The sequence below is a fragment of the Mya arenaria genome, chromosome 15 (genome assembly GCF_026914265.1).
Source record: "Mya arenaria isolate MELC-2E11 chromosome 15, ASM2691426v1".
Taxonomy (NCBI): domain Eukaryota; kingdom Metazoa; phylum Mollusca; class Bivalvia; order Myida; family Myidae; genus Mya; species Mya arenaria.
Genome location: NC_069136.1, coordinates 30,912,594 through 30,935,311, shown reverse-complemented (window position 1 = coordinate 30,935,311; position 22,718 = coordinate 30,912,594). Strand labels below are relative to the sequence as shown.

The 22,718-nt window shown below is 37.2% G+C and overlaps 1 protein-coding gene across 1 annotated transcript; it reads left to right on the top strand.

Moving 5' to 3' along the window:
- The first annotated feature begins 15,018 nt into the window (after nucleotides 1–15,018).
- Nucleotides 15,019–17,212, top strand: LOC128219288 (uncharacterized). The gene is made up of 8 exons (XM_052927098.1): nucleotides 15,019–15,084; nucleotides 15,238–15,380; nucleotides 15,506–15,632; nucleotides 15,717–15,840; nucleotides 15,963–16,142; nucleotides 16,444–16,587; nucleotides 16,701–16,881; nucleotides 16,995–17,212. Exons 5-8 carry the CDS (start codon nucleotides 16,002–16,004, stop codon nucleotides 17,210–17,212), a joined length of 684 nt encoding a protein of 227 aa, XP_052783058.1. The 5' UTR covers nucleotides 15,019–15,084; nucleotides 15,238–15,380; nucleotides 15,506–15,632; nucleotides 15,717–15,840; nucleotides 15,963–16,001.
- The last annotated feature ends 5,506 nt before the right edge of the window (nucleotides 17,213–22,718 follow it).

The window sequence follows — 22,718 nt, the reverse complement described above, 5'->3', positions numbered from 1 at the left end:
CAACAGAATACCGTAGACTACTGCTTTGAGAATTCCTTTCTTAATTCCCTCTATTTTGGGTATAGAAGTCGAAAATGAAATTAAGATTCGACCTGATTCATATTTATCATATTATACATATTCTTCCATTCACGGTCGTGTTAGTATAGCTACCCGTCTCGATTCCTAGTCTATGGGCAGACGTTCTAATCGTGCAAGAGCCGTTATAAGGCCAGGGGCGGATCCAGGAATCAACGTTAGAGGGGGCGTAACTTAGGGGCGCAACCTTTTGACATGCGCCCCTCCCTCTGAACCGAAAGTGTATGGCATAAACTGTTTGCATATGGATTGGGGGTTAAGCAATCAAGAAAAATTAACAATTTGTAGTTGGAAATGATGCATTATAGGCGTATTTTATTATTTTTTATCTCCTAAAATGACATAAAAAGTAAACTTTGACGATTTTAGAGGGGGCGCGCGCCGGAAGCGCCCCCCTCTAAATCCGCTAGTGAAGGCGTATGTTAGGCCTGAGACTTTTATAACCGTATCTCGAAAATTAATGAGCGCACGGGCGTATCAACCCTAGCGCGGTTAAAACTGCGGTGGTCACCGTCCTAATTAACATAAACTTTTACATCGAAAATACCTAGTAAACCGTCTGCTCTAATAGCTACGGACTGTGTTCTGCACACTAATTAGCTTTCTATAAATAGCGCTGTAATGAGTTTTCAATCTATATGTTATGCGGTTTATAACGTTCGAATAAGCTGCGTTTTGCGTAATATAACGCAATTGAAACTATTAATGGAAACAAATATTCTAATATCGGCGAGTTACAGAACGCAATATAAAAAGCAGAATCCGCAAACAGTTTCAAAAATAATGTTTAAATTAAATTATAATACTTCATTTTATCCTACAATCAGTCTGGTGATTGCAGTTCATTCATATAAAGTATATTTTCTTTATTTCAAATTGCCTAAATCGGCTATTGACATTTTTATTGAGATTGTTAGTTTTTACTTGTGTTTGTAATACATGTATGTGGGTCGCATAAAACCATTCTCTTGAATAAGTACGTACCAACAAACTTTTAACCATTACTAAATGAATATTATACACTTTTACCATTCAAATCAAATCGCGTAAAGCGTTGACAGGCTATCGAACTGCTACATTTTGTGTCATAGTCACGTACGTAGTGCCGAATGAAACGGAATGTGTGTGAATATTTCTCAGTTTGTCTCAGTCATTTCAGACCAATATCTTGAGCATGTAGCATAATGCATATATATGCATATTTAAAAAAACAATTAACTGATATGAATCTGTTCGTTTTGTCCACGAGTGGCATGTATGTTAAGGGCATTATTAAGATACATGTACATAAAACATACAGGGAATAAATAGTGGCTCTAGAGGTATTTTGCGTTGTAAAAAGAAGCCTTAAACATAAACCTAATTAATATGTGGAATGCATTTTGTTGGGATGCATTTGGTTTAGCTGGCATACCCTGGTAGTAAATTAAATACGCCTAAGTCAAGTTTGAAGTGTAGAGTAGATTTTACTAAAAATGCCTTAATGCTTTATCCGTGGCAGTGCATTGTTTATGAAACCAAATCTCTGGATAAGGTTTTATATATTATTGAGAATTACTCCATACCCTATAAGTAACATTTAGCGAGATACGCATTTGGCAAGCGGCATAGCTGTCCTAGGAGCTGTAATTTCCACTTGTCAATACAAGTCTCCACTGATGTAATATCGTCAGAAGCTAATATCTATTTTAGTATACGTTTTAGGACAGGTCGATTTTTAAAGGTGTCTGCTTTACTTTGTCACGTTTAAGTTAACCCGCGTGTCGCATATACGAAAGACGGTTGCAACATCGTTGGCCCGAACCCGTAAACCATTGGCAATGCAACGTTGGTGCATGACTCGGTATCCATGCAGAGGTCCGGAATGTTCAATTGTGTTGCTAATGAAGTCAACCACAGTACGAGAGTCACTATAGATTCTTCGTCGCAACAATAATCCGCAACACACTCTATGTAAATGTCAAAGTGATAAGTGTATATCATGCTGATCGCCTAAAAGAAACCGAATTTCTTCATACGTTAACCCTAGATTAAATATGAGAGAATAAAATCGTTTCTGCTATCAGCCATTTTCAAACAACATTCATGTATGTAAAGTGTATTCTGATTGGCTAATTATCTCGTGCGCACGACTTAGTCACTCGTGCGCACGGCATAGTATCTCGTGCGCACAACTTAATTACCTCGTGTGCACGAGTAAGTAACTCGTGCGCACGACAAAGTAACTCGTGCACACGACATAGTTTCTCGTGCGCACGAATTAAGTATCTCGTGCGCACGACTTAGTAACTCGTGCGCACCACATATAAGTAACTCGTGCGCACGACATATTATCTCTTGCGCTCGACTAAGTATGTTGTGCGCACGAAGATAAATAAAAAATATGCACATGTCACCTCTGTGCCACCGTAATTACTGATAACAAGATTATAATCATATGTATTAAATAGCTGAATACCATGAATATGCAAACATATTGTTTGATTGGTGAATGCTAAAATATTAACTGCAATCTTCTTTCGTCTCATAAGGTAGAAATACCATGCTTAATGAACCTTTCTGCCATATTAATCTTGGTATACTTCATAAAAACATTGAATTCGAGATTTTCATCATTTTTTGGCATATCTAAACCATGCTTTTAAGAGTGGCAAGTTTTATTTTGTAGTAAAACTTAAAAAATAAAGCAAACATATTGGATCCGGATGTATTTGGACGGTTTACATACTCAAAAAGTGGTACGTTTAAGTCCGCTACAAGAAGATCGCGTAGTAATTTAATCAAGCAGTTAAACGCTTTGACTTAACTCCTGGGAATCTTAATGATATTTGCAATTAGCGACTGACATTCAATTTAAACTTAAATCAATAAATACAACTCTAAAACACTATATTTAATTAATAATACAATTCATAAATGTACGAACACATCCAACTGATGTACCAGCATACACCCGACACGTTTCGATAAAAATGGCCGAGGAGCTCCGAATGGAAGAATCGGAAAAGACATATGATGCGAATGCGTGTTATAAATCGTTACAAGAAAATGAAGTAAAACAATGCTGGCTAAGTCCTTCCTTGTCAGAATATGTTTACGATTGAATAAAGGTCCTGTTTTTACAGTGATTAAACATAACAAACATTGAACTGCGGCTTGAACTGTTTCATGACACTGCTGGCTGTGAATTTTACCTTTGATAAACAGGGTCATGTTAGTGAAGAGTAACATAGCCTACAAGTTTTATGGCTTTAGGTAACGTTGTGTTTGAGTCGTTTGGAGAACAGAATTTTCATAAGATTATTGTGAATTATCTTACCTATCGAACTGGTATATATATCCGGAATAGTCACCACTATGGCATGAGTCAGTGTTTTTAATTCTACATTTTTACAGAGCAATGTGGCAAGGATATAAGCCCAGGAATACTTTTTACAAGGACACTGTTTAATTCACTGTACATGTATTCGTAATGACATAATATATTATCACCTTGAGATTTATATGAAGACAAGTGAATTATGTAAAGACATATGCCACCAACGGAAGTAGGATGATACTATTGACGTTATGTTCATAAAATGTTTTAAATCAGTACAATTGTAGGCCTACATGCTAACATCATAATACATCCTAAATAAACAGCCTGAAGTGTTTTTAGTGTGTCACTGACTCAAAGCAAAAAAAAATAACATTTCTTAAAAAAATCATTTCTGGAAATGCCAAAAATACCATATACCATATTCCAGTATTATATCCCCAACATTGTTCCTCCTCAACAAGATTATAATACACGTATATCAAGCTATGTCTTGACTAAACTAATATTTGTAACATTTTGAATATGATATATTCACAAACGGGGCGTTATTCATAAAGCATCTTAAGTCATTTAAGTATCTCATTAGCCATATGATAGAAAAGAATTGAGAAAAACATACTTTGATGTTAAAAAATACCTATACAATTCCTTTTATTTGACTCTTAATATTCAATAAAGAAAAGGACTTTTATTAAAAAAGTTAGAAAAAGAATTCAAACGGCTTTAATGTTGGGACTTAAACAGCTTTGGTTTCAACACTTGAACAGCGACTGTCATAGGCATTGGTCAGTGTCTATTTAATATGTGCTGTGTTATGTGATGCATATTAAGCATGTATGTAAATAAATGTATATGTAACCCTAAATTGGTGTAATTTTTTTGTTTGTTTTGAAGTAAATTTGCAGAAAACGCTCTAAACTCTCGTGTGGGGCTCTTTACGGGGTTATGCAGTGATGAAATTGATAGATTAACCGAGACTTACCTTCGTAGAGGGGAAGTTGAAGGTTGATCGGAATTTCATCTACTGCAAACCCCATAAGAGCTCAACACGCCCACCCTGAACCCACCCTAAATTCATGTCTAGTTTTCTTCAAATTCAACATTTACTGCAAGGATTTGGTGGAAACCCTTGCTTTCTCTAAAAACCTGAATATCTCGGCTGCGGTAACTGCGTGTCTCTCTCGTGTTGAGCTCTTAAGGGGTTTGCAGTAGATGAAATTCCGATCAACCTTCAACTTCCCCTCTACGAAGGTAAGTCTCGGTTAATCTATCAATTTTCAGGCTAGTTAACACTGCCAGAACTCCAGCATTTCAGCTTTCCTTTCATTATTTATACAAAAAGTACCCAGAAAATACAACATTGACAGCATTGGTGACCACTGATACTAATGGTGTTCCATTATGTATAGAAAGCCATTTTAGCTCAACTGGGCCTTTATTATTTGACTTAGAGATTCTGGTTAAGGTATTGCATGTAAGCTGACGTGGGTAAATATCTCAGCATTGAGTCTTTATACAATTGTACTCAACCATCCAATCTATTTAAATAACCAAATAAGATAACTCTAGTTGCATTCAAATAATGGCCCTTTTTATGTGACATAGAAATTCTGGTCAAGGTTACCACTTTTAAGTCAATACCTCAGCAACACATTATGTATTACATTGAAACTTTTAACACAGGCTCCCAATCATTCAATCTTCTTAATAAATCAAGTAAGATAACTCTATCTTGCATGTTATATAAATTTTGCCCCTTTAATTTGCGACTTAGGAATTCAGGTAAAGGTTTTGCATGTTAGCACAAATAGCATCTCAGCAACTAGTTGATGTATTGTATTGAGACTTTATACAAAATACTTAACCACCCAACCTACTGGAATAACCAAGTTAGATAACTGTATATTGCAAATAATGGCCCTTTATTTTTGGCCTTAGAATATTATTGTATACAACCTATAATCCTTTAATGTATTGCCTGGTATTTCCATCAAGTCTGTATTTCCTTAAAGGCTGAATGTTTTTAAATTTTTCACAAATCTTCGCAGGCATCATTCTTATCTAATTTTACAGTGATCCATGCATGTTTCGCCAAAACTCTTCATTCCTTACACTGAAAAGCAGCGGAATAGCCGAGCGCTCTGTCTCTGTGACATCTCTTGTAAACGCTTTAAAATCAAACAATTAAAAGGGTTTTTCAATGATTTTTAGAGGCCTTGTGGATTTTTCATTTTTTACTGGGGGTAAGAGCAGATTTAATGTGTAGGAAGGTTGGGGTGCAGGCCTTTCTCTATAGTACCCATGGGTCTGGCTATCGGACCCATTCCCAAAGCCAATTATATGGTATTTTTCCCAGTAATAAGAAAAAAAAATAAAGTAATGAAACTTACATTTAAAAATTCCCCCATTCGCAGGAGACTGAAAAGCTTGTTCTTTTAACTGCAAAATTTCCCAATTTGAGCATATTTCATGATTTTTTTGAGTCACCACTTTCAAGCTAATTATTGTATATCTGCATTATGTGCTAAAAATAAATCAAATTTACAACTGTTATATTTTTTATCTATAATATTCAAGTATGAAAATGCATGATTTCATTGACAATTCAATGTTTTGCTATCATTAAGCTCTAAAATATACATTTTATGTGGAGAGAAGGGGAAGGGAACAGTATAGTATAACACAAACGCTATTTCATGTTATTATATTTCATATAAATATTTTAGTCATATCTGGAGAAACTTCAAATTTAGTCTGATCTCCATTTCTCAGAAAATGTTAGGCTGTCCAAGAGCTGATCCTATCAATGAGTATCACAGTGTCTTTAAATTGTTGGCGCGGTACAATTTTTCTTAGCAAAAGGAAAAAAAAGTGTATTTTTTCTTAGATACACATTTAACAGTAAGAAAGTATTACAGTCAAAACTCGTTAATTCAAGTTTACCAGGACCTAGGGAAAAAGTCGTTTTTAACAAATATTCTACACATCTGATTAATTTTACAAAAAAATAAAATCCTGAACACACCTTGAGCCTGATTTATGTTTTATGTTAATACATCTGCAATTGAATGTCTTAACACAACTGGAAAATCAAGATATCAGTTGTTGACGTAGTGAGTTTGGACTGAAGTTTTTAAAGTTTAAAAAGTTTAGGTATGCATTAAAGGGACTGTACACCAGATTGGCATCAAAAAAAGTTTTTTCTGTAACTAATCTCGGGACAATTATTGAATAAAATGCTTTACTCTTTGATATCATAATTGTAAAAAGAATTACCAAAATGAAAAAAAAGAATGGGTTCGAACCGGTGTTGCAGTCAAGTGTTGTTTCCACTGTGTTACAACCGGCATTTATTTTTTTTATTTTTTTTTTAGATATTTTACATCATGCAATAATAACAAAGTGAAACCACAGTATGTGAGTGCAACTGGTGAGTACAACTGGTGAAATGACTGTTTAAAAATGGTTTGATAAATGACAAAAGGAAACCCTAACAACAAGTGATCAATTCATTTGAAGTAATGATCAAAGGCAAAGAAATATTAACTTTCATTCCTTTCTCTTAGTGTCTGTACGTCATCATAGCTGATAGTATTAAGCAGAATTTTTTAAAAGACTTTGGAGGAAGTTAAATTTAATTTACATTATTTCAGTAAGACATGACAGTGTATCATAAGAATATGATAAATCATGACATAAAATAATTATGTATAATGAAAAAGTTAGAGGTTTTCATAGCAAAATATATGTGAATGCATTTTTTCGTACTTGCGTCTAAAATTACTTTGAAATTTCGCCAACTTAAACCTGCTAAAAATTTCCCCTGAATACTACCAAATTCCTCCTAAATTTTCAGCCTTTCTAAACAAATCCCCATGAATGGTCTCCAGAAATTATGGCATGTATGCAAAGGTTTACTCTAACCATATGGAATATTTAGGCTATGTACCTAACTTGGAAATATCTCGTGATAACATCGACTAGCCGCATAAGAATGAATTCTACTAGGTATTCATACCTATAGTAATCTTTTTTTAATGGGAAAATACGAAAAACTGCGAAAAATAAATTAATTGTAAACTATGTGGTACATAAGTTAGTTAGTTTCAAAGCATTGTACACATTAATACCAAGTTTATGTCAGTTTCAGTAATCATTAATGTGATTTTGAATTATATTTTTCAGGACCTTTTTCTTGGTTGGATGGATTCAGAGATGACCCCAGAGATGCGGCCATGACAGTGTCGAATGGACAATATAGACAGCGACTGTAAAAAAATGATGATAGCAGAAAAACTTCATATGGTTGTCTGGTGTTAAATTAACACACAAAGTGTTCATAATTTGTGGGAAAATAGTGTCAAAGGTGAAATCTTCAAATTCATGCACATTCATAATAAAGTGGTGAACTGGAGTCATTTTACATATAACAAAGAAGAGAATTTTGTTGTAGACAAGACCCTACAATATTGCATGTGAGGCAGCAGATTCAAGAAATCCAACTTTATTCAAGGCACAGGCAAATGAATCAATAAAACAGCTTGAAGACTATCCCAAAGCCTCTGGAACTGGAGATGACATTGCCAAGGTATGACATTGATGACTTGATTTGTGGAAACGTTCTAATGGCTTCTTAGCATCTTAGAGGAAAACCCCTTTTAATTCTGCAAACAGAATTATTACAGATTGCTTTGTATTGCAGTTATACCTTGAAATGCAGTAAGCACGAAACAACACACCAGTGAATAATAGTTATAGCACTGACTACCTGAGCAATTGAAATAATACACAATACAGTGGTGTGTCTAGCGAGGGCACAAGGGTTTGTGCGGTACATAAATGCAGTTTCCCAGATTTACACCCTTTTGCAGATACTGCCCAGAGGGAAGTTCTGGTGCAACGGACCGGTATTCCAGCTGTAAGGAATCATCATCTCCAGCTAAACTGAGACTGGGAACAATATCAGACTTCCTAGCAGCATGGTGAGCTTTTGCGTATTTATTCCAAGGCTGGTAAACTCCGCCAGACATTGGGAGCTCCTCTGCCTTTTTTATCAAAAACAACCATGGATGTATATGGACAGTTTTGATAGTCAAAAAACAGTTCTGTTCTGCAAGTTCGCTGCAAGTAGATCACATTGTAATTTTATGGGGCAAAATGTTTGACAAACATTTCTTGTTTTGTTTGCTATGATACACTTCACTGGCAATCAATTCAAACTTAGATCGCTTTAAGCTACAGGACACATTACATAGCTTTAAGCGACAGGACACGTACATTATATAGCTTTAACCCTTTAGCACATAGACAAGTGGCCAGATTACACCTCCCAGTCAATAGCCAACTTACTGATAAGCAGTCCTTATCCGTATACTTTTCAGGAGATTTGAAAATGAGCAAATGAATACAGCAGTATGACCTTAAAATCAATATTACTCCAAATAATTGTGTCCAAATCTTTCTTAATTAAATTATCTAATAAATGGTGTCAATAATGAAATATTAAATTATTTTATTTCATCTGTGAATGCATTTCCAAGATGGAATTGTAACATTTCTTTGAAATGTCATAATTGCATTAAATCAAAGGGTAATAAAATGCTGGGATCGATCTATATTTTATTACCCCTATCATTAAAAAGACCCATCTGAGTCCAGGGTGTCTGTTTAACTTTATTACCCCCTCATAAAATTGTTTACAAAAAGAAAGCCAATAAATGTTTTTCCGGTATGAATAAAAAGATCTAGATCATTCAAAACGCTTGCACAAAGTTGTTTACCTGACCTATTTTACGGCCGGAATCATGGCATGCTGGACATCTATCAGCTTCACAGAAAATTTACTCATTATTTTCTCATCTACTAATTGTTTCTATTGTTTGTAAACAAAATATTACCATTAAATAAATATAATCTCTATTGATTTCAATGGTAAACTGAACTGACATAATATATTTAATGATTTACGCATCAATGAATTTGGGGGATTTTCCATACAGTACTCGGCTCGTGGTCTTATTATTGTTCGCCGTCGTAGGTCGTCCGTCCACACTTAGTTTGTTAACACTCTAGGGGTCACATTTTTGCCTCCATTGTCACGAAATTTGGTCAGGATGTTTGTCCCAGTAATTACTCGGACGAGTTCGAATATGGGCCATCTGGGGTAAAAAACTAGGTCACAGAGCCCAAATATGAAACAGCCTTGTTAACACTCTAGAGGTAACAATTTCTAGCCCAAATATGGAAATACCTTGTTAACACTCTTGAGGTTTCATTTTCAGCCCAAATATCCTTGAAATATGTCAGAAAGATAGTTTTGATGATTTCTAGCTCAAGTTCGAATATGGGTCATCTGGGGTCAAAAACTAGGTCACAGAGCCCAATTATGGAAATACCATGTTAACACTAGAGGTAACATTTTCAGCCCAAATATCCTGGAAATTTGTCAGAAAGGTTGTTTCAATGAGTTCTAGCTCAAGTTCAAATATGGGTCATCTGGGGTCAAAAACTAGGTCACAGAGCCCAAATATGGAAATACCTTGTTAACACTCTCGAGGTAACATTTTCAGTCCAAATATCCTGGAAATTTGTCAGAAAGGTTTTTTGATGATTTCTAGCTCAAGTATGATTATGGGTCATCTAGGGTCAAAAACTAGGTTATAGAGCCCAATTATGGAAATACCATGTTAACACTAGAGGTAACATTTTCAGCCCAAATATCCTGGAAATTTGTCAGAGAGGTTGTTTTAATGATTTCTAGCTCAAGTTCAAATATGGGTCATCTGGGGTCAAAAACTAGGTCACAGAGCCCAAATATGGAAATACCTTGTTAACACTCTCGAGGTATCATTTTCAGCCCAAATATCCAGGAAATTTGTCAGAAAGGTTGTTTTGATGATTTCTAGCTCAAGTTCGATTATGGGTCATCTGGAGTCAAAAACTAGGTCACAGAGCTCAAATATGGATACCTTGTTAACACTCTAGAGGTAACATTTTCAGCCCAAATATCCTGGAAATTTGTCAGAAAGGTTGTTTCGATGATTTCTAGCTCAAGTTCGAATATGGGTCATCTGGGGTCAAAATCTAGGTCACAGAGCCCAAATATGGAAATACCTTGTTAACACTCTAGAGATAACATTTTCAGCCAAAATATCCTGGAAATTTGTCAGAAAAGTTGTTTTAATGATTTCTAGCTCAAGTTTGTATATGGGTCATCTGGGGCCAAAAACTAGGTCACAGAGCCCAACTATGGAAAAACCTTGTTAACACTCTAGAGTTAACATTTTCAGTCCAAATATCCTGGAAATTTGTCAGAAAAGTTGTTACGATGATTTCTAGCTCAAGTAAGAATATGGGTCATCTTTGCTCAAAAACAAGGTCACAAAGCCCAAATATGGAAAAACCTTCTTAACACTCTCCAGGTAACATTTTCAGCCCAAATATCCCTATAGAGGTAACATTTTCAGCCCAATTATCCTGGAAATTTGTCAGAAAGGTTGTTTCAATGATTTCAAGCTCAAGTTTGAATATGGGTCATCTGGGGTCAAAAACTAGGTCACAGAGCCCAAATATGGAATACCCTTGTTTACACTTACGAGGTAACATTTTCAGCCCAAATATCCTGGAAATTTGTCAGAAAGGTTGTTCAGATGATTTCTAGCACAAATTCGAATATGGGTCATCTGGGGTCAAAAACTAGGTCACAGAGTCCAAATAAGGAAAAACCTTGTTTACACTCTCGAGACAAGATTTTCAGCCCAAATATCCTTGAAATTTGTCAGAAAGGTTGTTTTGATGATTTCTAGCTCAAGTTCGAATATGGGTCATCTTGGGTCAAAAACTAGGTCACAGAGCGCAAATATGGAGTTGGAACAGCTTAACATGTTGCTCTCTCAAATGTTGACGATAACTTGTTAGCAAACTTTGGTCAGACAGGGTATCAATAGTCACTAAAATGAAAAACAACCAACACAGTTTTAAGCGCACAATCCAGTTCTTTTGAGACCTTTGATATTGATGAAAACCTTTTACAATATGATAAAAAAATCGTGATTATCTAAGTATTGTACGTAAGTATTGAGTTTTCATTTTTTCAAAACTGGTTTGTGCTTACATGCTGTGCACAATGTTTTCTCTTGTGAACATTTTTGGTAAACCTGTCACGCTTTTGTTTTACAGGACAGATGAGTTTAGTGACCAACAGCTACAGTAACGAGACCTTTAAAGACACTCACTTACAGTCACAATCGTCCACACCAGAAATCTGGCAGGAACAAAAACCAGGTAAAAATAAATTTCCTATCAACTTGGTTATAAAACTTGCTTTTACTAAACATTCTTTGCAGTCATCTCCCTTGATGACTAGAAAAGACCTATGTCACAACACTGGGAAAATACAAAGGGCTGTATTCAGAACAACCACTCTCAATCACACCCAATTAGTTAAACCTCTGTAATTACATCAGATATTTTCACAGGTGTGAGTGAGACTCAAAGTGTTTTGCGTGAGTGGGACATTTGTGAGTGCTCGGCTAGGCCACTTGAACCGCCCTCAAGGATTGGTTGTGAATACAAACTGAATGAGTGTGAGTGTTAAATATACATGAAAAGTTGGAAAGATGGAATATATCAGATATTTGGAACAAATTTGAAACATCCTTGTCCCAGACAATATTAAAGAGACAGTGATTATCCATTGAAGTTGAGAACCAATCCTTCAGCAGTAAAGAAAATTTATAATATGGTACTGTAGTAAAATAATGACTTGATAAGAATATGACTAAATAACTTAACAAAGTAACTAAACATTAACCAGCATTAACCAGAAAAATTTATCAGTAGTGGTTACTTCTGTTGCTTTTATTATCAATTGTTCTGATTTTACTATCGATTGTCGCGGACGTATTTCTTTCCGATCAATTGAAGATTAATCGATCATTGGCACAACACTTAAACAAATGAAACTTGGTATAAAGATAAATGGCTATGCGCCTAGACATTATGAAATGTTTGAAGGTATATCAGGCTATAATGCAAGGTTCCTGTTCTATTCAGTACTGATATTTGTGAATTACAATTACTGCTTTTCTATTTCATTGCTTGAGATTTACTGTAAAATCTTATTCTTAAATTGCACATCTATCCAGGGTAGAATTTTTTCTATACCATTGTATGATAATAATTTAACCATTTACCTTCTATCAACACATAGTAATACAATTTCTGCCCTTTTATAGAAAATGGGCACATGGGGGGGGGTCCATTTCTGTCAGCATTACTCTGTTAAAATATTGTTTACCATAGAACTAATGGTTTCACTCTTTCATGTTCATGTACATTAGTATGCCCCCGTTCGAAGAAGAGGGGTATATTGCTATTGCTTTGCACATATCGGTCGGTCTGTCCATCCGTCGGTAGACCTAAGCTTGTCCGAGTGATACATGTAACACAACAATATCTGGACGTATGGTCATCAAACTTGACATGAAGGTTGGCCCTGGCCAGAAGATGACCCTTATCAATTTAAGGGCTCATCAGGTCATAGGTAACAGTGACCTTAATTGGTAAAATAATTTTGACTTTGAGGTTGGGCCTGACCAGTAGATGACCATTATTGTTTTTGGAGGTCATCGGTGTTTTTGGAGGTCATCAGACCAAAGGTCAAGACCACAGCTACCTTGAATGGTAAAAGGTTGTCCGAGTGATAACTCGACAATGCCTGCACCCATGGCCCTCAAACTTTACTTGGAGGTTGGGCCTGATCAGTAGATGGTCCCTATTGATTTTAGGGGCCAAAGGTCAAAGTCAAAGTGACCTTGAATGGTAAAAGGTTGTCCGAGTAATAACATAATAATGAGAACATTGTACAACATGCAAGATGTTACTGCTGTTAAAAGAGAGCATTTGAGAGAACATACATGGGACAGATCATTGTAAAATCTTGGTACTATGCAATTTGTAAACACCAATTAAACAGTGTTATTATCTGCTAAGGCATATATATATATTAAAATACGGTTAAATTCTTCAGACTTGCTCTTTGTTATTATTTATAATGTATGGTTTTTTTATTTTATTGTTGTTGTTTTCATTTCTCGAAAGATGCAAATTTGCATGTTTGGTTCTTGTTGTTGTTTTCTTTGTCGTCGTTTTTTATAAAACATAATTTTGTATGTTGTTATTGTTGCTGCTGTTTGTTGTTGTTGCTAAATACGAGTATTGTCAGCTGCATACACAAACAAGATGTTCTGGTAGCAACCCCACAGCTATTATATACTTTGAAAATTGTTTGATACAGATTTAGTCAAGTATGTGCATCCGTGCGTCCGTGCATCCGTGCGTCCGTGCGTCTGTAAACAATTGCTTGTGAACACGATACAGTCTTCAGTTTTGATTGTATCTCGATGAAACTTGTACAGTATCTAGATATCCATTAGAGCTGGGTTCCTTTCGAAAACCAGCCAGGTCCGCACATGCATGCCTAGATTATGGGCCATGAAAGTTTTAAAGAAATGCTTTCTATTTTTAGCCAGGCCTGCATGAGCGAATTCTATTTTTAGCCAAGTTTACATGTACATGTAAATTCAAGTCTAGAGCTAAGCGAGACAATTTGCAAGTCTAGGATTTTGAGAGACAATTTGCTTTTTGCTTCTGCAGCTGATTTTGTGAATTACTCTGCCTTGTTCTTGTTGAAAGCCCAAAGGCCATTTTTTAGCTTTAAGTTCTGTAGTTTGTGCATTCATCTTAACAAAATTGGTTGTGAATGTTTAAGTTATGCATCTGGTGTCATTACTGGCCACACCCAGGGTTCACAGGTTTGGTAAACATAAATCTGGAAAGGTTTGAAAATCTTTTTGTGTGTTCGTGCATCCATCTCAGCACAATTGATTGTGAATGTTTGTTCAAATTGATCAATGTTGTTCTAGAATGCCCTTGACTTTGACCTTTTGACCAACTTTTTTTAACTTTTAAAACTACAGAAATTTTTACTAAGAGTACAGTTTTGAAAGCATTTTTTTGTCAGATGACTTTTACTTGGCACATATTAAAATAGTTCATGCAACTTATCTGCTTACAATACTTTCTGGGCTCAGATGTTGAACGTGCTACGTGTTCAGGTAACCCAAACACAAAACATAAACTATATGTCTGTTGCTTTTTACCCATACATGTACATACATGCTTTGGATTAATATGACCACAAAAGCCATGCCAGTAGAGCATAGGCCCTTTTGGGCCTCTTGTTCTTTTTTGTTGCCAAGGCTGTTTCCTTTTATAATATAGTGTTTTATAATAAGTATATTATTCGGCTGCAGCATTTGACAAGTTAAGCATTCTTGTTTTTCGGTGTGTTATTTTGGTTGTTGTAAGAGAATGCCAGCAAACAGAGATGCCGACCTTGGATATCAGCATCATAGTAGCGGTAAGTACTTTTTGTTAGTAGTGTTGGACTTAGTACGCCGGCACAATAAGGTAAGTTATCAATAAATGTTAAATATAGTTTAAATTTAATTGCATTATTTACAATTACAATATTGCATGATATGCTATTTCAGGTCCCTGACGAAACGGGCGAGTCTACCATTGCCGACGAGGCGGCCTACTTGCAGCACGAGGCGGCCGACAACATCGACATGCAGGAACACGCTGGCGATGACATATACATGCACATTACTAGAGATGAGGTAAGCATTTTATGTATCCATTTTTAATTTAACGTTTAAACAAACTGTTTTTGATTTTGTTTAACGCATGTTCAATGAGTACAACGAAACATGTATATATTTATATATTATATATATGTATTATGAAATAATATATATTTTTTATTTATACAGATACCAGACTTGCATGAGGATTCCATTGTTCCCATCGCTGACTCAACAACCATGGATGTGACTACCACATCAAACAACACCAGCATTATAGATTTCGACATAACCGACCGGGATGTTGACGAAGTCCAGCCCATTATGGAAACGTGAGTTGACATGGGTTTTTTGTAGCTAGTCTGTACAGTCATTTTACAGAATATTTTTTAACTAACTAGTTTGTTGCGAACGAAAAAAGTTAACAGCATGTTTTATTTGTTTAATATTTATACAGGCCACCACGATGCACTCGACGAGACCGTGTTGGAAGACAGGGGCATCGTGTACACTATCATTGATGCTGTACTCAGAGGGGGTCGACGGTTTTGGCTTCCAGCCTAGGATTTTCTAACGGAAAAAAGGTATATTAACAGTATATATAAATGAATATGAATGAATATGATGAATGAACATGAATGAATATGAACTTTCTTTTTCATCTGTAGCGGACTAATAAATCGTCTACGATATGGCGTTGCACACGAAGATCGAAAGCCTCACAATGTCCTGTCCTCATCCGCCATCCGAGCGTGCTGACAAAAGGAGCTGAAACTGAAGGTGTGCGCAAAGGTACGTAGACATATTATAGTGTTTAATCATAGTAGATTTTTGATAATATTTTATATATAAGTTTTTTTCTAATCTTTAAACAAAAAGGTAAGGATTCTAGTAAATTATTTTCCTTTATACAGGTTCGCCAGACCGCCCGTAGTGTGGTGATCCGGAAAGCCATGACAATAGCGGAGAATGCATTGTTGGAGAACAGTGGGCCAGATGACGTGGGGCGGCCAAAGAAGAACCTCTTGAAACGGGTTGCCAATCGTGCGCGATCAAAGCTTAGACCGGAAGAACCTAAGGGATTAGATTTTGAGGTACAAAAATGCAAGCCTTTGCAAACATGAAACATATCAAAAGGAACATTGCATTGCATTTTACATAACAACACAATGTTTTTAAATCTTTGTCAGTGTACTGATACCATTTTTCAGTTGGACGGGTCCTTCATCAACAAGGACGACTTTCTAGTTGCCGATATTCAATGTTTTTAAATCTTTGTCAGTGTACTGATACCATTTTTCAGTTGGACGGGTCCTTCATCAACAAGGACGACTTTCTAGTTGCCGATATTCAATGTTTTTAAATCTTTGTCAGTGTACTGATACCATTTTTCAGTTGGACGGGTCCTTCATCAACAAGGACGACTTTCTAGTTGCCGATATTCAGATGGAAAGCCAGCGACACTTCGTTTTCGTGACGGAGTACCAGTTGTCTTTGCTGCGCGACGCCAAACGCTGGTACATCGATGGCACATTTAAGGTATTTGATATGTAATGAAATGTTATGAGATTATTTGATATGATGATTATTACGATATGATTTGATACGATATGATATTGATATCCTACAATTATTTATGTATCGTTTTTCAGGTAGTTGACGAGCCATTCAGACGAAATGGCCAACTTTTTTCAATACATGCGTTCATCGAGAAGGCGGGACAGCTGAAGCATAGTAGACGTACAAAGGTAGACTATGCCAGCAATCTAGAGTCGATAAAGGAGAGGATCGGGACAGCATCTGTCGAAGGCTTTGTCGCAAATTATGAGCAAGGTATACATCAGTAGCTTACTGTTTATTTAGTGAAAAGAAGGAAATTAGGTAAATGTTTTAAAAAATATTGATATACTCATACATGTCTTAATATGTAATTATTTTCAATTCAGCTGCATGGCAAGCAGTGCGAGACATGTTTCCGGGGGTTGAGATGGAGGGCTGCGCATTCCACTGGAGCCAGGCCGTGTGGCGTCATGTCCAATCTGTGGGGCTTGCAGAAGCCTACCGAAGGAGAATTGGTGTTCACAACTTCGTCAGGATGTTACTGGCCCTCCAGTTTCTACATGCGGCCCACAACGCCCGAGCAGTGGATGCACTGAGAGCATAAGCAACATCAGCTGCGACAGAGCAACTTGTTAACTACGTTACGCGCCAGTGGATAAACAATAGAGTTTTTTCGCCACAGGATTGGTCTGTCTTCAAACAAACAATCAGGACGTACAATGATGTGGAAGGTAAACAATGTGCGTGAAGTTAGCACCGTATCACCATATCACCGCGGTGATGCGGTGCTAGCACCGTATCTCCATATATTGTCAGATCAGTATATTAGTTGTATTAAGAGTCTTTTATTCCTGGATATGACACCTATAACACTGTGGGGGCAAGACCTAACCATAGGTAAAAGTTGCATGTGAATAACCTAGGATTTTAGGCCGGCAATGCCGTATTTGAATATAGGCACATAATGGCTATTTGCCACATAGTCAGTAAAAAACCACGCCGAAACGTTGGTTTATAATTAAAAGTAAAGTATACGTGTTATTTTTTGTGTTACTCAATTAACCACATAGTCAGTAACTCATATATAGGGGAAACCTTAAAATCAGCGATGGGACCATAGCGATCAATGTCACCGTGTAGCCAAAACATGGCCATAGGTGATAGAACATGTTAATTTCCTAGGATTTCAGGCTGAATAGGCGGAATAAGGAGATGACATAGGTTCCAAATGACTATTTATCGCATAAAATGGTATAACTATGGTGCGGAAACCTCAAAATGAGCATGGAGACCATAACGACCTATGTCATCGTGTAGCCGAGGACTAGGCCTAGGTAATAGTATTTGTGAATAACCTAGGATTTTAGACAGGCTTTGTGGTAGAGGAACATAAAATAGACCCCCAATGTCTATTTGCCGCATATTCATTAACTGGTTATGGCACGGACACTTTAAAACAAGCAAGGGGACCATATCGACCTATGTCACCATGTAGCCGAGACCTAGTCCTAGTTGATAGTACATATGAATAACCTAGGATTTTAAGCAGGCTATGCGAGATACGTACATGGAAAAGGCTCCCAATGCCTATTTGCCTCTTATAAATGACATGTTATGGTGCAAAAACCATCAAACGAGAAACGGGACCAATGCGACCTATGTCACCATGTAGCAGAGACCTAGTCCTAAGTGATAGTACATATGACTAACCTAGGATTTTATGCAGGCTATGCGAGATAGGGACTTAGAAAAGGCTCCCAATGTATATTTTCCTCATATCCATTACATGTTATGGTGCAGAAACCTTCAAACGAGCAAGGGACCATAGCGCCCTATATCAGTGTGTATCTTAGACCTAGTCCTAGGTGATAATACATATGAATTACCTAGGATTTTAGGTAGGCTATGAGTGTTAGGGGCATGGAAAAGGCTCCCAATGGCTATTTCCCTCATATTCATTACATGTTATTGTGCAAACACCTTAAAACGAGCAAGGGGACCAAAGCGACCTATGTCAGCTTGTTACTTAGATCTTTTTCTAGGTGATAGTAAATATGAATTATCTAGGATTTTAGGCAGGCTATGCAATGCAGGGACATGGGAAAGGCCCCTTATGCCTATTTGCCTCATATTCATTAGATGTTATGGTGAAAAAACCTTAAAACGAGCAAGGGGACCATAGCGACCTATGCCAGTTCGTTGCTTAGACATATTCCTAGGTGAGAGTACATATGAATTACCTAGGATTTTAGGCAGATTGTGACAGAAAGTGACATGGAAAAGGCTCAAAATGCCTATTTTTCCCTCATCTTCATTAAATGTTATGGTGCAGAAACATAAGATCGAGCAAGGGGACCATAGCGACCTATGTCAGCTCGTTGCTTGAACCTAGTCCTAGATGATAGTACATATGAATTACCTAGGATTTTAGGCAGGCTATGCAATGCAGGGACATGGGAAAGGCCCCTTATGCCTATTTGCCTCATATTCATTAGATGTTATGGTGAAGAAACTTTAAAACGAGCAAGGGGGACCATAGCGACCTATGCCAGTTCGTTGCTTAGACATATTCCTAGGTGAGAGTACATATGAATTACCTAGGATTTTAGGCAGATTGTGACAGAAAGTGACATGGAAAAGGCTCCAAATGCCTATTTTTCCCTCATCTTCATTAAATGTTATGGTGCAGAAACCTAAGATCGAGCAAGGGGACCATAGCGACCTATGTCAGCTCGTTGCTTGAACCTAGTCCTAGATGATAGTACATATGAATTACCTAGGATTTTAGGCAGACTATGCGAGATAGGGACATAAAAAATGCTCCCAATGCCAATTTGACTCACATTTATTACATGGTATGGTGCAGAAGCCTTAAAATAATTAAGGGGACCATACGTCACCATAGCGACCTTTGTCAGCTCGTTGCTCAGACCAAGTCCTAGGTGATAGTACATATGAATTACCTAGGGTTTTAGGCAGGCTATGCGATTTAGGGACATGGGAAAGGCTCCCAATACCTATTTGCCTCTTATTATTACATGTTATGGTGCATTAACCTTAAAACGAGCAAGGGGACCATAGCGAACTATGTCAGCGTGTGGCTTAGACCTAGTCCTAGGTGATAGTTCATATGAATTACCTAGGATTTTAGGCAGGCTATACGAGATAGGGACATGGAAACGGCTCACAATCCCTATTTGCCTCATATTCATTACATGTTATGGAGCAGAAACCTTAAAACAAGCAAGGGGACCACAGCGACCTATGTTAGCGTGTAGCTTAGACCTAATCCTAGGTGATAGAACATAAGAATTACCTAGAATTTTTGGTAGGCTATGAGTGATAGGGGCATGGAAAAGGCTCCCAATGCCTATTTCCCTCATATTCATTACATGTTATTGTGCAAAAAAACCTTAGAACGAGCAAGGGGACCAAACCGACCTATGCCAGTTCGTTGCTTAGACCTATTCCTAGGTGATAGTACATATGAATTATATAGGATATTAGACAGATTGTGCGAGAAAGTGACATGGAAAAGGCTCCAAATGCCTATTTTTACCTCATATTCATTAAATGTTATTACATGGTATGGTGCAGAAACCATTAAATAATTAAGAGGAAGGGGACCATGGCGACCTATGTCAGCTCGTTGCTTAGACCTAGTCCTAGGTGATAGTACATATGAATTACCTAGGATTTTAGGCAGGCTGTGCGATATAGGGACATGGAAAAGGCTCCCAATGCCTATTTGCCTCTTATTATTACAAGTTATGATGCATTAACCTTAAAACGAGCAACGGGACCAAAGCGAACTATGTCAGTGTGTGACTTAGATCTAGTCCTAGGTGATAGTACATATGAATTACCTAGGAATATAGGCAGGCTATACGAGATAGGAAAATGGATAAGGCTCCCAATCCCTATATGTCTCATATTCATTACATGTTATGGTGCAGAAACCTTAAAATGAGCAGCGACCTATGTTAGCGTATAGCATAGACCTAATCCTAGGTGATAGAATATATGAATTACCTAGGAATTAAGAAAGGCTTTGCGAGAAAGGGACATGGAAAAGGCCCCAAATGCCTATTTTTACCTCATATTCAATAAATGTTATGGTGCAGAAACATTAAATCGAGCAAGGGGACCATAGCGACCTATGTAAGCGTGTAGCTTAGACCTAATCCAAGGTGATAGAACATATCAATTACCTAGGATTTTAGGCAGATTGTGCGAGATAGAGACATGGAAAAGGCTCCCAATGCCTATTTTTACCTCATATTCACTAAATGTTACGGTGCAGAAACCTTTAAACAAGCAAGGAGACCATACCGACCTATGTCAGCTTGTTTCTTAGATCTAGTCCTAGGTGATAGTACAAATGAATAACCTAAGATATTTGGCAGGCTACGCGAGATAGGGACATGGAAAAGGCTCCCAATGCCTATTTGTCTCATATTCATTACATGTTATGGTGCGGAAACCTTAAAACGAGCATGGGGACCATATCGACCTTTGTCATCATGCATCCGAGACCTAGTCCTAGATGATAGTACATATGAATAACCTAGGATTTTAGGTATGCTATGCGAGATAGGGACATGGAAAAGGCTCCCAATGCATATTTGATTTGAATAACGTAAGATTTTAGGCACGCTATGCGAGATAGGGACATGGAAAAGGCTCCCAATGCATATTTGATTCATATTCTTTTCATGTTTTGGTGCGGTAACCTTAAAAGGAGCAAGGGGACCAAAGCGACTTATGTCACAATGTCGCAGAGACCTAGTCCTAGATAATAGTATACATGAATAACGTAAGATTTTAGGCACGCTATGCGAGATAGGGACATTGAAAATGCCCGCAATGCCAATTTGCCTCATATTCATTACATGTTATTGTGCAAAAACCTTTATACGAGCAAGGGGACCATAGTGCCCTATGTCAGTGTGTAGCTTAGACCTAGTCCTAGGTGATAGTATATATGAATAACCAAGGATTTTAGGCTGGCTATACGAGATAGGGACATGGAAAATGCTCCACATGCCTATTTGACTCATATTCATTACACGTTTTGGTTCAGAATCCTTACAACGAGCAAGAGGACCACAGCGACATATGCCACCGTGTAGCTTAGACCTAGTCCTAGGAGATAGTACATTTGAATTATCTAGGATTTTAGGCAGATTGTGCGTGATAGGGACATGGGAAAGACTCAAAATGTCTATTTTTACATCATATTCATCAAATGTTATGTTGCAAAAACCTTAAACAAGCAAGGGGACCAAAGCGACCTATGTCAGCTCGTTGCTTAGACCTAGTCCTAGGTGATAGTAAATATGAATTATCTAGGATTTTAGGCAGGCTATGCGATATAGGGACATGGAAAAGACCCCTTATACATATTTGCCTCATATGCATTACATGTTATGGTTCAAAAACATTAAAACGAGCAAGGGGACCATAGCGGCCTATGTCAGCGTGTAGCTTAGACCTAGTCCTAGGTGATAGTATGTATAAATTACCTAGGATTTTAGGCAGATTGTGCGAGATAGGGACATGGAAAAGACTCTGAATGCCTATATTTACCTCATCTTCATTAAATGTTATGGTGCAGAAACCTTAAAACGAGCACGGGGACCATAGCGACCTATGTCAGCTCGTTGCTTGAACCTAGTCCTAGATGATAGTACATATGAATTACCTAGGATTTTAGGCAGGCTATGCGAAACATGAAAAAGGCTCCCAATGCCTATTGCCCTACATTCATTACATGCTATGGTGCATAAAATGTAAAACGAGAAACGGGACCAAAGAAACGTAAGTCATCGTTTAGCTGAGACCTACTCCTAGGTGATTGAACATATGAATTTCCTAGGATTTAAGGCAGGCTGTGTTAAATGGGGACATGGAAAAGGCTCCAAATGTCTATATGACTCATATTCGTTACATGTTATGGTTCAGAAACCTTAAAACGAGAAACGGGACCATAGCGACCTATGTAACCTTGTAAACGAGACCTAGTCCTAGATGATAGTACATATGAATAACCTCGGACTTTAGGCATGTTATGCGAAAAAGGAACATGGAAAAGGCTCCAAATGCCAATT

Excerpts from the sequence above, each read along its gene's own strand:
- LOC128219288 (XM_052927098.1), top strand. The coding sequence starts at position 16,002 with ATGACAATAGCGGAGAATGCATTGTTGGAGAACAGTGGGCCAGATGAC. Across the intron at positions 16,143-16,443 it reads CTAAGGGATTAGATTTTGAG|TTGGACGGGTCCTTCATCAA; the intron begins GTACAAAAATGC and ends ACCATTTTTCAG. Across the intron at positions 16,588-16,700 it reads ACATCGATGGCACATTTAAG|GTAGTTGACGAGCCATTCAG; the intron begins GTATTTGATATG and ends ATCGTTTTTCAG.